Below are 15,119 nucleotides of genomic sequence, written 5' to 3'. Positions count from 1 at the left end.
TGACAAGAAAGACCTTACTTCAGTGACAAGAAAGACCTTACTTCAGTGACAAGAAAGACCTTACTTCAGTGACAAGAAAGACCTTACTTCAGTGACAAGAAAGACCTTACTTCAGTGACAAGAAAGACCTTACTTCAGTGACAAGAAAGACCTTACTTCAGTGACAAGAAAGACCTTACTTCAGTGACAAGAAAGACCTTACTTCAGTGACAAGAAAGACCTTACTTCAGTGACAAGAAAGACCTTACTTCAGTGACAAGAAAGACCTTACTTCAGTGACAAGAAAGACCTTACTTCAGTGACAAGAAAGACCTTACTTCAGTGACAAGAAAGACCTTACTTCAGTGACAAGAAAGACCTTACTTCAGTGACAAGAAAGACCTTACTTCAGTGACAAGAAAGACCTTACTTCAGTGACAAGAAAGACCTTACTTCAGTGACAAGAAAGACCTTACTTCAGTGACAAGAAAGACCTTACTTCAGTGACAAGAAAGACCTTACTTCAGTGACAAGAAAGACCTTACTTCAGTGACAAGAAAGACCTTACTTCAGTGACAAGAAAGACCTTACTTCAGTGACAAGAAAGACCTTACTTCAGTGACAAGAAAGACCTTACTTCAGTGACAAGAAAGACCTTACTTCAGTGACAAGAAAGACCTTACTTCAGTGACAAGAAAGACCTTACTTCAGTGACAAGAAAGACCTTACTTCAGTGACAAGAAAGACCTTACTTCAGTGACAAGAAAGACCTTACTTCAGTGACAAGAAAGACCTTACTTCAGTGACAAGAAAGACCTTACTTCAGTGACAAGAAAGACCTTACTTCAGTGACAAGAAAGACCTTACTTCAGTGACAAGAAAGACCTTACTTCAGTGACAAGAAAGACCTTACTTCAGTGACAAGAAAGACCTTACTTCAGTGACAAGAAAGACCTTACTTCAGTGACAAGAAAGACCTTACTTCAGTGACAAGAAAGACCTTACTTCAGTGACAAGAAAGACCTTACTTCAGTGACAAGAAAGACCTTACTTCAGTGACAAGAAAGACCTTACTTCAGTGACAAGAAAGACCTTACTTCAGTGACAAGAAAGACCTTACTTCAGTGACAAGAAAGACCTTACTTCAGTGACAAGAAAGACCTTACTTCAGTGACAAGAAAGACCTTACTTCAGTGACAAGAAAGACCTTACTTCAGTGACAAGAAAGACCTTACTTCAGTGACAAGAAAGACCTTACTTCAGTGACAAGAAAGACCTTACTTCAGTGACAAGAAAGACCTTACTTCAGTGACAAGAAAGACCTTACTTCAGTGACAAGAAAGACCTTACTTCAGTGACAAGAAAGACCTTACTTCAGTGACAAGAAAGACCTTACTTCAGTGACAAGAAAGACCTTACTTCAGTGACAAGAAAGACCTTACTTCAGTGACAAGAAAGACCTTACTTCAGTGACAAGAAAGACCTTACTTCAGTGACAAGAAAGACCTTACTTCAGTGACAAGAAAGACCTTACTTCAGTGACAAGAAAGACCTTACTTCAGTGACAAGAAAGACCTTACTTCAGTGACAAGAAAGACCTTACTTCAGTGACAAGAAAGACCTTACTTCAGTGACAAGAAAGACCTTACTTCAGTGACAAGAAAGACCTTACTTCAGTGACAAGAAAGACCTTACTTCAGTGACAAGAAAGACCTTACTTCAGTGACAAGAAAGACCTTACTTCAGTGACAAGAAAGACCTTACTTCAGTGACAAGAAAGACCTTACTTCAGTGACAAGAAAGACCTTACTTCAGTGACAAGAAAGACCTTACTTCAGTGACAAGAAAGACCTTACTTCAGTGACAAGAAAGACCTTACTTCAGTGACAAGAAAGACCTTACTTCAGTGACAAGAAAGACCTTACTTCAGTGACAAGAAAGACCTTACTTCAGTGACAAGAAAGACCTTACTTCAGTGACAAGAAAGACCTTACTTCAGTGACAAGAAAGACCTTACTTCAGTGACAAGAAAGACCTTACTTCAGTGACAAGAAAGACCTTACTTCAGTGACAAGAAAGACCTTACTTCAGTGACAAGAAAGACCTTACTTCAGTGACAAGAAAGACCTTACTTCAGTGACAAGAAAGACCTTACTTCAGTGACAAGAAAGACCTTACTTCAGTGACAAGAAAGACCTTACTTCAGTGACAAGAAAGACCTTACTTCAGTGACCAGAAAGACCTTACTTCAGTGCCAAGAAAGAACCTACTTCAGTGACAAGAAAGAACCTACTCCAGTGACAAGAAAGAACCTACTTCAATGACAAGAAAGACCTTATTCAGTGACAACAAAGACCTTACTTCAGTGACAACAAAAAGCTTACTTCAGTGACAAGAAACACCTTACTTCAGTGACCAGAAACACCTTACTTCAGTGACAAGAAACACCTTACTTCAGTGACAAGAAAGACCTTACTTCAGTGACAAGAAAGACCTTACTTCAGTGACAAGAAAGACCTTACTTCAGTGACAAGAAAGACCTTACTTCAGTGACAAGAAAGACCTTACTTCAGTGACAAGAAAGACCTTACTTCAGTGACAAGAAAGACCTTACTTCAGTGACAAGAAAGACCTTACTTCAGTGACAAGAAAGACCTTACTTCAGTGACAAGAAAGACCTTACTTCAGTGACAAGAAAGACCTTACTTCAGTGACAAGAAAGACCTTACTTCAGTGACAAGAAAGACCTTACTTCAGTGACAAGAAAGACCTTACTTCAGTGACAAGAAAGACCTTACTTCAGTGACAAGAAAGACCTTACTTCAGTGACAAGAAAGACCTTACTTCAGTGACAAGAAAGACCTTACTTCAGTGACAAGAAAGACCTTACTTCAGTGACAAGAAAGACCTTACTTCAGTGACAACAAAGACCTTACTTCAGTGACAAGAAAGACCTTACTTCAGTGACAAGAAAGACCTTACTTCAGTGACAAGAAAGACCTTACTTCAGTGACAAGAAAGACCTTACTTCAGTGACAAGAAAGACCTTACTTCAGTGACAAGAAAGACCTTACTTCAGTGACAAGAAAGACCTTACTTCAGTGACAAGAAAGACCTTACTTCAGTGACAAGAAAGACCTTACTTCAGTGACAAGAAAGACCTTACTTCAGTGACAAGAAAGACCTTACTTCAGTGACAAGAAAGACCTTACTTCAGTGACAAGAAAGACCTTACTTCAGTGACAAGAAAGACCTTACTTCAGTGACAAGAAAGACCTTACTTCAGTGACAAGAAAGACCTTACTTCAGTGACAAGAAAGACCTTACTTCAGTGACAAGAAAGACCTTACTTCAGTGACAAGAAAGACCTTACTTCAGTGACAAGAAAGACCTTACTTCAGTGACAAGAAAGACCTTACTTCAGTGACAAGAAAGACCTTACTTCAGTGACAAGAAAGACCTTACTTCAGTGACAAGAAAGACCTTACTTCAGTGACAAGAAAGACCTTACTTCAGTGACAAGAAAGACCTTACTTCAGTGACAAGAAAGACCTTACTTCAGTGACAAGAAAGACCTTACTTCAGTGACAAGAAAGACCTTACTTCAGTGACAAGAAAGACCTTACTTCAGTGACAAGAAAGACCTTACTTCAGTGACAAGAAAGACCTTACTTCAGTGACAAGAAAGACCTTACTTCAGTGACAAGAAAGACCTTACTTCAGTGACAAGAAAGACCTTACTTCAGTGACAAGAAAGACCTTACTTCAGTGACAAGAAAGACCTTACTTCAGTGACAAGAAAGACCTTACTTCAGTGACAAGAAAGACCTTACTTCAGTGACAAGAAAGACCTTACTTCAGTGACAAGAAAGACCTTACTTCAGTGACAAGAAAGACCTTACTTCAGTGACAAGAAAGACCTTACTTCAGTGACAAGAAAGACCTTACTTCAGTGACAAGAAAGACCTTACTTCAGTGACAAGAAAGACCTTACTTCAGTGACAAGAAAGACCTTACTTCAGTGACAAGAAAGACCTTACTTCAGTGACAAGAAAGACCTTACTTCAGTGACAACAAAGACCTTACTTCAGTGACCAGAAACACCTTACTTCAGTGACCAGAAACACCTTACTTCAGTGACAAGAAAGACCTTACTTCAGTGACCAGAAATACCTTACTTCATTGACAAAAAATACCTTACTTCAGTGACAACAAAGACCTCACTCCAGGAAGCAAGGCTGCTATGAGATCATTCTCCGTCAGCTACTAGAAATATCATCACTATCGGATATTTTAACTTATTCCTTCTTTCCAGAATGGCTGTGCTTCTGTAATGGAATGTTTGGACCAGAGGGACCAGACAGCCCTTCACTATGCAGCCAGGCTGGGGGACATGTTGGTATGTTGGGAGTTTGTTGGTGGTGGGTAAGATGTTAGGGTGGGGTTCACAAACGATTGATCAAAGCTATAGTCATACTGAACAAATCAGTTTCCATCACTTACATGATGTGTATTTTTTTTTTTGCAGTGGTACGAGGAGCCTTAATACACCGGTACAGTGAACACATGTGGATGATTTTGAGTTTAAATTCATGTGCATTTTTGTTAAAACAGATTCTTAACGCACTTCTGAAGCACCGCTGTAGATTGGATGCCAGAGATCAGAATGGCAAAACACCATTACATATAGCTGCTGAGTAAGTATCACCAGATAAGGTAGTGTTTTTTTATGGAAGTTATTCCTAAACAGTATTTAATCTGGCCAGCATTGATGGTGGCCAGCCACAGTAACACGACTAGATACAGTAACACAAAGGTTACTGATGACGGAATTCTCTGTTCTAGGTACAGCAACTCAAAGGTGATTGATATTCTGATGCAGGCCAGTCAAACAGAGCTCAATGACATGGACAGTGATGGTAAAACACCCATCATGATAGCGGCCGAGACAGGAAACTACAACACAGCACAGGCTCTCCTGTACCACGGAGCTGACCTGTCTATGAAGTAGGTAGTCACAGTCACTGCTTAAAACTCATAAACCAGGTGAAAAAGCTTATTTAGTTGATAAATGTATAACTGCAAGGAAATAGAAACATCAGGTGATCTAAATTGTATGAGTGTCCACTATACAGTGAGGTCCCTGTTGGTGTGGTTGTCTAAGAAGTTTGTATGTTTATCTTGAGATGACCCTTAAAAGTTGGTGTAATTAACTATGAGTTACATGTCATAACAGGGATGAAGAATACAGAACGGCTACCATGCTGGCTACAGCTGCTGGACACACCAAGCTGGTCAGGCTCCTGCTGGAAAACTATGCAGAAATTAATCACAGTGACAAGGTCAAGGTAAATCAAAGACAATGTCAAGGTTAATCAAAGACATGGTCAAGGTAAATCATTGGTAAGGTCAATGTAAATCAGTCCCAAGGTCAAGGCCGATTAGTGACAAGCTCAAGGTAAATTGGTGACAAAGTCAAGGCAAATAAATGAAAATGTCAAGGTAAATAACTGACAAGTTCCAGGTAAATCAGTATTGAGATAATTCAGTAAATTAATGACAAGGTCAGGTAAATCAGTGATGATGTCAATATAAATCAGTGACAAGGTCAAGGCCATTTGATGATAAGGTCAAAGTAAACCAGTGACAAGTTTAAGGTCAAGGTGAACCAATCTCAATGTTACGGCAAGTCAATGAAAATGTCAGAGTAAATAATTGACTAGTTGACAACTCTCCTCTCATGTCTATTTGACGTAAAATTAAACAAATGATGATAGCCCTTACATATGATCTACAGAATGATACAGATTAATCTTAAAATTACAAAAATATCCTTTCTGCCACAGAACACGCCTCTCCATATAGCTGCGTATCATGGACATGCAGACACTGCCAAACTGTTATTATCCCGTAACGCCAAGGTCACATGCAGAAACAGCTATGGCAAGACACCTTTGGATGCTGCTATTGAAAACAAGTACACAGATGTTGTCATAGAGATGCTGAAACACTGTAGGTGAGGACTCATTTCACAGACCGCACATTTTCTTTTTGAAATGATTGTCTTTCTGCTTTTAAATTTTCACTCAAATTTTTAACTGGAGTTTTTGAGACAAAGGTACCTTGCCACTAGAGCAGCACACCTTTAGGGTCAGCTCCTGTCAAGCGTTAATAAAGAAAAAAAACCTCCATGCTTTCTTATCTTCAATCATGTGTACACGAAGGTCAATATCAAAGTTCAAGGTCACTTGTAAGGGACAAATGTGAAGATGGATGTGAAGGTAAAATTTAAATTTAAGAACTGTTATCAAAGCTTTGTTTTGGTTGAGTATATATTTTGATACTAATCACCAGCAAACACATATTCATCTCAATATAACTGTTGAGGACAGATCTATGATACAGGCTGTTGTGTACTGCATGCTGTAAACCTGTAATGCCCATGCGACCATTATCTTTACAGCTGGAGAGACAGTATGGAAATGAGAGATGAAGATGGGTTTACTCCTATGAAGCGTCTAATAGAGAAAGTTCCAGAAGCTGCCATGGTAAACCTACCTTTATAATCATAGTTTCTTGTCAGGTAATCTGTTTTATTGTCAGGTAATCTGTTTTATTGTCAGGTAATCTGCTTTTAAATTTTCACTCTGGTTTATTGTCAGGTAATCTGGTTTATTGTCAGATAATCTGCTTTATTGTCGGGTAATCTGGTTTATTGTCAGGTAATCTAGTTTACTGACACACCTTGTTACATTCACACCTGGTGTCAGAGACACTTCAGTAACTTAACAAATCTAGTAATGCATATAGCATAATTTATAGAATGTCAAATGATCAATGAACAGGTTACGTGCAGAGAAAGACTTTGTTTTCTTTCATGTTTGTTTAAGTACCCTTAGCTAAAAGAAATGGTCCCAAAATCATTGGTGTTTCAGTGGTGTTTCAATAGTTCTCCACAATAAGCATTGATTAGCACCAATACATCGCACAGTACTTTAATGGAACTTCAAATTAGTGACAAATGTGTTTTTGTTTTTAAATGTAGGAAGTTTCACTTTTAAATGTTAATAGTACAGCGTATATTGTAATGTGTTGCCGTGTATTGACTGGTTTGACCTATACTGACCAGGTGGTAATGGACAACTGTTTGGAGTACTCGGACCATAGGAAGGATGACCTTCAATACACTGTGAGTTATAGAAGTTGTTATATTCAAAACTTCTACTGAGAAAAAAACATCAATGTTCATTTATAGAAATACTTTGTGTTCTTGGTAAATTCATTTTTGAAGCTAATAAGCTAGGGACATAATCTATATAATTCCAACTCATTGAAATGTTCCCCATGCTGTTCTCTCATGTATAATTATGTATGTTATACTGATGGACTGTAATATATAATGCCTAAAATCAATAAATGAATTGAATGGTGTTTAACGGCAGTATATAGCTCCATTTTATTGTTTAAAAGAATCATATCATATCTCTATAATGTTAACTGTATATACCTGTATTTCATGATATATTTAGTACTTCACCTGATTCTGTGTGAAACCTCAATTTAAAATTCTAGTACCAGAGGATCATATGTTTTCAATCATTTATAGATAATACTGAGTAATAAGAAAAGTGAATTAGTACAGAAAAGATAATTTACCGTACATCTCTCCTACCTGATGTCATAAACAAGAACACTGCATAACAGAGCATTACAAACATATGAAATATACCAATGCAAAGAATGAAACCAGGAGAGGGAAATACATGTCACTGTCGACTAATCATGAATGCAAGCTTGGTTCACATACATAAAGTTTAAAAAAGATTCAATACTTTAAGATGCTGTGTTTTCTAATGATATTTTAATCATTGGTTCACACTTTGCAATGGCATCTAAGAATCGTTATTCTTATTTGCATTAACACAGCATCCCTTGTTACAATAGGTGTCTTTTCTGTTTTCATATGATTTTAATGTAAAAATGTTAAGCAAAAATTAGACAGATGGACCAACAGTTTGATAGCATAATCTGCTCCGAATGTCTTAGGTGAATACAAATTGATGCACTGTGTATCTTAAAAATAATCCACTTTTCAGGTTAAACACGACTTCAAGTACCTTGATCCAGGGCCAGGTGATCTCAGCTGTGCGCAAATCAGATACTTCGCTGTTAATGTAGGTACAAATGTTGTATGGGTACAGTGAAACCTTTTGTCAAAACCATGTTAAAAAATATAAACACCTTGATGTATCCACATTAAAAACTCAATCTGAAAACTTCAACGATTTTTACATAAATCTCATACAGAGTGGTAACTTTATTCATCTGTAAAACAAGTATAAATGTCACGGTTAAATGTTATATTGCTGTAGTATGGTAATATGAAGGCCACAGTGAAATGAACCGCAGTTCATTTCACCATTATGGTCATATGAACCGCCCATGGTGAATAAAGGCTACCACCAATTTCTTTTCTGACAAACTTGTTTCTGTTTGTTTTCTTTTAGTGTACTTCAATTTGATGTTTTCTATCTGAAAATCACAAAAAATAAGTCTCAGGGTAGAGAAATTTAGGGTTACACAGGGGGTGTCACCTTATAAGCCCCCCTGCCCAACCCTAAATTTCTCTACCCCTGATTTAACTGGCTAAAACCCTTCATTTCACCATAATGGAAAAGTAAACCCCCTGTCCCACTCTTGATTTCTCAGACTTTATTTTTGAGATTTTCATATGTATAGCAGAACACATCGAAGTAAACTAAAAGAAAATTAATGAAAAAAGGAAAAAAATGGTCAGAATTTTTTTTTATGGTAGCCTTCATTCCACCATGGGCGTTTCATATGACCATAATAAATGGTGAAATGAGCCTCATTTCACAATGGCCTTCTTATTACCATACTACGGTAGTTTTCTGTATTTTGAATAATTGTCATGCTTGCTGCACTTGGTTGGCAGACAATGGTGGAAAGGAAACGAGAGGATCTTTTGGGCCACACCCTCGTACAAAGTCTCCTCCTCATGAAGTGGTGAGTCATCATTAACGTCAGACTGATGTAAGGCTGGATTATTGTAATGTTTACAACGGGTCAAGTAAATAATAATAATGTTTATTTCAGGAAATAGATCATAGACATCACATGTAACATGACAGTTGACATACATATTACAGTACAACATACATATATATTACTAAAAATATTAAACAGAATATCACAGGTTTTTGGGGCAGTCCAAGGAGCAGGTGATTGGGCATCCCCTTCCTACAAGCTCTCCGGACGCTCAAATACTAATGAACCTACATGAATTAAATTATCGTCAGTAATAAAACATTGTATTATCTTAAAATATTATATCATATATGAAACTAAAATTCATAACTGATTTTAAGATATAGGTAATTTTATTTATACAATTAATACAACACAAACATTGATCTATAAACCTGAGGATAGCCCATGAAAGCTCGAAAGCTTATTTCCAATGGGGTCCATGTTATATTGATCACGGGGAAAGATTTTGGCAGGAGGGAATGAATGACAACATATTAACTTTATTGTCAGTACCTTCAGTAATTCCGTAATGACTATATAATCTAAAAAACACACATATATATATATGTTCAGGTTTAAATAGTTAGCCCAACTTAAAATATGTAACGTGACTTTTCAACTATTTCTAAATAACAAAAATATACGGTACAGATGTCCTCAGCACGTGGATTGCAGTGACACAAAGTTTGTTTTCTTAGGGTTGGGGATCTCCCTACCAGCAAAGTCTACTTGTTTTGTGCCACCGCACTCACATATAATTGTGTTATCAGCATGCATTTTGAAATTTAAAAGCGAGTTGTTTCTTCACTGCTGCCTTAAATGCATATATGGATTTTATACCCTTGATTTTGTCAGGCAGACTATTCCAGTCATGAATCCCGTTAAAATAAAAAGTACAGGTATCTTTCCCTTTACATGGTGTAACAACAAAATTAAAAGGACACGATCGTGTGTTATGCTGATGAACACCTGACACTTTTATGAAGTTTAGGTTTAAGTAGGATGGACATTTTACATAAAAAACTCTTGTGCACATGATTGAGTCTTAATTGTTTGACTCTATATTCTATATTTAACATATTGAGCTTTAACAGTTCAGTGGGAGTGATACTCGTTCTGGGTTCTAATTGGCTAATAAATCTGACAACTTTATTTTGTAAAACCTGTAATTTGTTCTTCATTTTCTTGTTCAATCCTGAGTACCACGCGGAGCATGCATACTCTAGGTGACGCTGTATAAGTGCAGAACATAAACTTTGTCTGGTTTTTGTAGTTAGACATTTGCTTTGTCTGTATAAAAATTTCAGTCTAGAATTTACTTTCCTCACGATGTTTTCTACTATTTCTTCGCCAGACATACAACAATCTATATTAGCTCCACAGAGTTTGTTGATTTGATGGTATGATTGTTTGCGACAATTTCAAAATGATCAATTTTATTTTTATTTTTTTTCGTTCCAAATAGCATGCTCTCTGTTTTACCTAAATTCAACGAAAGTTTATTATCAACTAACCACTCTGCACATGATTCAAGTACAGCACCAAGTTTCGTGGAAATTATTTCTGGGCTTTTATGTGCGAAAAGGATAACACTGGCATCGGCATATAATAGTAATTTGCATTTTCCATCAATGCTGATTGCCATATCGTTGACATACAAAAATGTATCATAAGAATAAAAGAGGGCCTAAAATACTACCTTGTGGTTCCCCACACGTAATAGTAGCTGGGTCCGAGTAGATATCGTTAATTTTGACTGTCTGATGTCTGTTACTCAGATATGATCTAAACCAATTTACAGATGTCACACCCATCATTTTCAACTTGCCACACAGAATGTCATGGTCAACCATGTCAAAAGCTTTGCGAGGGTCTAGTAGCAACATGCCAGTGTATAGACCTTTACTAGTATTACATTTAATGTGGTCTAGAAAATGTATAAGACAGGTATCAGTGGAGTATGCCTTCCTAAACCCTGATTGATATTCATAAAGCATGTGGGTTGTTTTTTTTTTATCAGAAATGCTTCCATCTGCGAATACCCCGTTCGTTCCAATAATTTAGAGACAATGCTCAATATACTTACTGGTCTGTAATAACCAGTATCCAGCCATAATTTCTTTGAATCATGTTTGTTTTCTTCTATTTTTTCCGAAAAGTAATTTGACTTAGCATCTTTTACATCCCTTTGTACTTTGTTTCTAAGGGTACAGTAAGATATGTAGTCCTCATTATTTTTACTAGTTGTGAATAAATTCAGGAAACCATCTCTGTGTTTAATATTTTCTAAAATCTCTGGTGTATTCCATGGTTCGCTCCGTTGTTTAACTCGTACCTCTTTCACAGCTGCAACTGTGTCTAAAACCGTCATAAAAATGATTTTGAAGGCTACCCATGTACTATCTACATCCTTTGCATTAAAACAGTCTTCCCAATTTGCGCTAGTTAAGCCAGCCATGAAATTTTCTTTGCTGTATGTTTTTTGTGTTCTTACTTTTACAAACGTATGATTTTCAACACGGACTTTTTTAACTAAAATTGCTAAATGTTAATGTACATGTAGGTTCTACTGATTAACCTGTGTTTGTCATCGGGTAAGGTAAGAGTGTACTGTCTTACTGTGAATATCGTCAGGTAAAATAATAACCAACTGTATATAATTAGCTGTTTTACCTGTGTCTGGTTAAATAAATAACTATTGTATAGTCCTACTCGTGTTAAATGTACATGCATTACCTGATTTACCTGTGTCTGGTTAAGTAAGTCCTACTCGTGTTAAATGTACATGCATTACCAGATTTACCTGTGTTTGGTTAAGTAAGTCCTACCCGTGTTAAATGTACATGTATTACCAGATTTACCTGTGTCTGGTTAAGTAAGTCCTACTCGTGTTAAATGTACATGTACTACCAGATTTACCTGTGTCTGGAATGTACATGTATTACCAGATTTACCTGTGTCTGGTTAAGTAAGTCTCTAATCGTGTTGAATGTACATGTATTACCAGATTTACCTGTGTCTGGTTAAGTAAGTCTCTAATCGTGTTGAATGTACATGTATTACCAGATTTACCTGTGTCTGGTTAAGTAAGTCTCTAATCGTGTTAAATGTACATGTATTACCAGATTTACCTGTGTCTGGTTAAGTAAGTCTCTAATCGTGTTAAATGTACATGTATTACCAGATTTACCTGTGTCTGGTTAAGTAAGTCTCTAATCGTGTTAAGTGTACATGTATTACCAGATTTACCTGTGTCTGGTTAAGTAAGTCTCTAATCGTGTTAAATGTACATGTATTACCAGATTTAACTGTGTCTGGTTAAGTAAGTCTCTACTCTTGTTAAATGTACATGTATAACCAGATTTACCTGTGTCTGGTTAAGTAAGTCCTAATCGTGTTAAATGTACATGTATTTCCAGATTTACCTGTGATAATATCACCATGTTTCTGTTTGACAGGAGGAACTTTGGGCGTATCCTGTTCTACCTTAACCTAGCTAGTTACCTGATTTACTTGGTCATCCTCCTCACCTACATTGGCCTAGTACCAAAGATCACAACCAGTTTGCTGGATGATGTCCGATCATGTCCTGTCATAGTTAATGCCACAGTGGCTGCTGACCCTGTCCTTGTTGCCAGTCTAAAGGCGGTAAGTTTGGTTTGATTTGTCTGTGTTTTACGTTCTAATAACAGCTGTTCTAATAACAGCTATGGTCATAAGATAGGTGGTAAGGTATCTAGTATAACAACTATGGTTAACATTTACACAACATGGATAACATGTCTACAACAAAAAAACATGTTTCTTTATCTGCCCACATAACAGAGTAGACCCAACATTTTAGACTAATCATTTTATGGTAGAAGTAAAGTAGATAGTTTGGACCTATTATCATAGAACTTGTAGGGATATGTTTTCTTATCCTCTGTTGTTGCTCCCGTTATCCTTCCTAACTCATCTCAGGTCATCATGGTCTCTGTTGTTGCTCCTGTTATCCTTCCTAACTCATCTCAGGTCATCATGGTCTCTGTTGTTGCTCCCGTTATCCTTCCTTACTCATCTCAGGTCTTCATGTTCTTTGTTGTTGCTCCTGTTATCCTTCCTAACACATCTCAGGTCATCATGGTCTCTGTTGTAGGCCGGCAGTTATTCCTTTACAAAAGTAACGGAACCAGCAGCGATAGCTTTCAACAACGTTCTGATCGGCATAGCTAACATGTACTTTTTACGGGAAGTCATCAGTATATTCGTAATGGTAAGTCTGTTTGTACATCATTTAAATGTATCAAATAACTGTATGGATTACTTTGTGTAATAGTTATACATGTAACATGGATTACTGTATATAATGGTAACATAGATTACTATATATGTAATGGTTACATGGATTACAGTATTTAATGGTATCATGGATTACTGTATGTAATGGTAACATGGATTACTGTATGTAATGGTTACATGGATTACAGTATGTAATGGTTACATGGATTACTGTATGTTATAGTAACATGGATTACTGTATGTAATGGTATCATGGATTACAGTATGTAATGGTAACATGGATTACTGTATGCAATGGTAACATGGATTACTTTGTGAAATAGTAATAACATGGATTACAGTATGTAATGGTAACATGGATTACAGTATGTAATGGTGTCATGGATAACAGTATGTAATGATAACATGGATTACAGTATGTAATGGTATCATGGATTACAGTATGTAATGGTAACATGGATTACTGTATGTAATGGTTACATGGATTACAGTATGTAATGGTTACATGGATTACTGTATGTAATGGTAAAATGGATTACTGTATGTAATGGTAACATGGATTACTGTATGTAATTGTATCATGGATTACTGTATGTAATGGTTACATGGATTAGTGTATGTAATGGTAACATGGATTACAGTATGTAATGGTAACATGGATTACAGTATGTAATGGTAACATGGATTACTGTATGTAATTGTATCATGGATTACTGTATGTAATGGTTACATGGATTAATGTATGTAATGGTAACATGGATTACAGTATGTAATGGTTACATGGATTACTGTATGTAATGGTAAAATGGATTACTGTATGTAATGGTAACATGGATTACAGTATGTAATGGTGTCATGGATAACAGTATGTAATGATAACATGGATTACAGTATGTAATGGTATCATGGATTACAGTATATAATGGTAACATAGATTACAGTATGTAATGGTAACATGGATTACAGTATGTAATGGTATCATGGATTACAGTATGTAATGGTAACATGGATTACTGTATGCAATGGTAACATGGATTACTGTATGAAATAGTAATAACATGGATTACAGTATGTAATGGTAACATGGATTACAGTATGTAATGGTAACATGGATTACAGTATGTAATGGTGACATTGATTACTGTATGTAATGGTATCATGGATTACAGTATGTAATGGTAACATGGATTACTGTATGTAATTGTATCATGGATTACTGTATGTAATGGTTACATTGATTACTGTATGTAATGGTAACATGGATTACAGTAGGTAATGGTTACATGGATTACTGTATGTAATGGTAACATGGTTTACAGTATGTAATGGTAACATGGATGACTGTATGTAATGGTAACATGGATTACTGTATGTAATGGTATCATGGATTACAGTATGTAATGGTAACATAGATTACAGTATGTTATGGTAACATGGATTACTGTATGTAATGGTTACATGGATTACAGTATTTAATGGTATCATGGATTACTGTATGTAATGGTTACATGGATTACTGTATGTTATAGTAACATGGATTACTGTATGTAAGGGTATCATTGATTACAGTATGTAATGGTAACAGGGATTACTGTATGCAATGGTAACATGGATTACTTTGTGAAATAGTAATAACATGGATTACAGTATGTAATGGTAACATGGATTACTGTATGTAATTGTATCATGGATTACTGTATGTAATGGTTACATGGATTACTGTTTGTAATGGTAACATTGATTACTGTATTTAATGGTTACGTTGATTACTGTATGTAATGGTAACATGGATTACTGTATGTAATGGT

General features: G+C 36.2%; 1 protein-coding gene across 1 annotated transcript in view; it reads left to right on the top strand.

Moving 5' to 3' along the window:
* Nucleotides 1-15,119, top strand: part of LOC110452996 (transient receptor potential cation channel subfamily A member 1-like) — a 46,325-nt gene that overhangs the window by 20,419 nt on the left and 10,787 nt on the right. The window contains exons 13-23 of the mRNA XM_021501785.1: nucleotides 4,295-4,378; nucleotides 4,594-4,676; nucleotides 4,825-4,986; nucleotides 5,216-5,327; nucleotides 5,826-5,995; nucleotides 6,443-6,527; nucleotides 7,109-7,168; nucleotides 8,076-8,153; nucleotides 8,936-9,006; nucleotides 12,489-12,678; nucleotides 13,169-13,293. Of these exons, the coding sequence (XP_021357460.1) occupies nucleotides 4,295-4,378; nucleotides 4,594-4,676; nucleotides 4,825-4,986; nucleotides 5,216-5,327; nucleotides 5,826-5,995; nucleotides 6,443-6,527; nucleotides 7,109-7,168; nucleotides 8,076-8,153; nucleotides 8,936-9,006; nucleotides 12,489-12,678; nucleotides 13,169-13,293 (1,220 nt within the window). The remainder of the gene's footprint in view (nucleotides 1-4,294; nucleotides 4,379-4,593; nucleotides 4,677-4,824; nucleotides 4,987-5,215; nucleotides 5,328-5,825; nucleotides 5,996-6,442; nucleotides 6,528-7,108; nucleotides 7,169-8,075; nucleotides 8,154-8,935; nucleotides 9,007-12,488; nucleotides 12,679-13,168; nucleotides 13,294-15,119) is intronic.

Source organism: Mizuhopecten yessoensis, unplaced genomic scaffold (assembly GCF_002113885.1).
Source record: "Mizuhopecten yessoensis strain PY_sf001 unplaced genomic scaffold, ASM211388v2 scaffold7055, whole genome shotgun sequence".
In the NCBI taxonomy this organism is placed as follows: domain Eukaryota; kingdom Metazoa; phylum Mollusca; class Bivalvia; order Pectinida; family Pectinidae; genus Mizuhopecten; species Mizuhopecten yessoensis.
The sequence above is the reverse complement of the archived record's forward strand: the minus strand, read 5'-3'. Positions and strand labels throughout refer to the sequence as shown.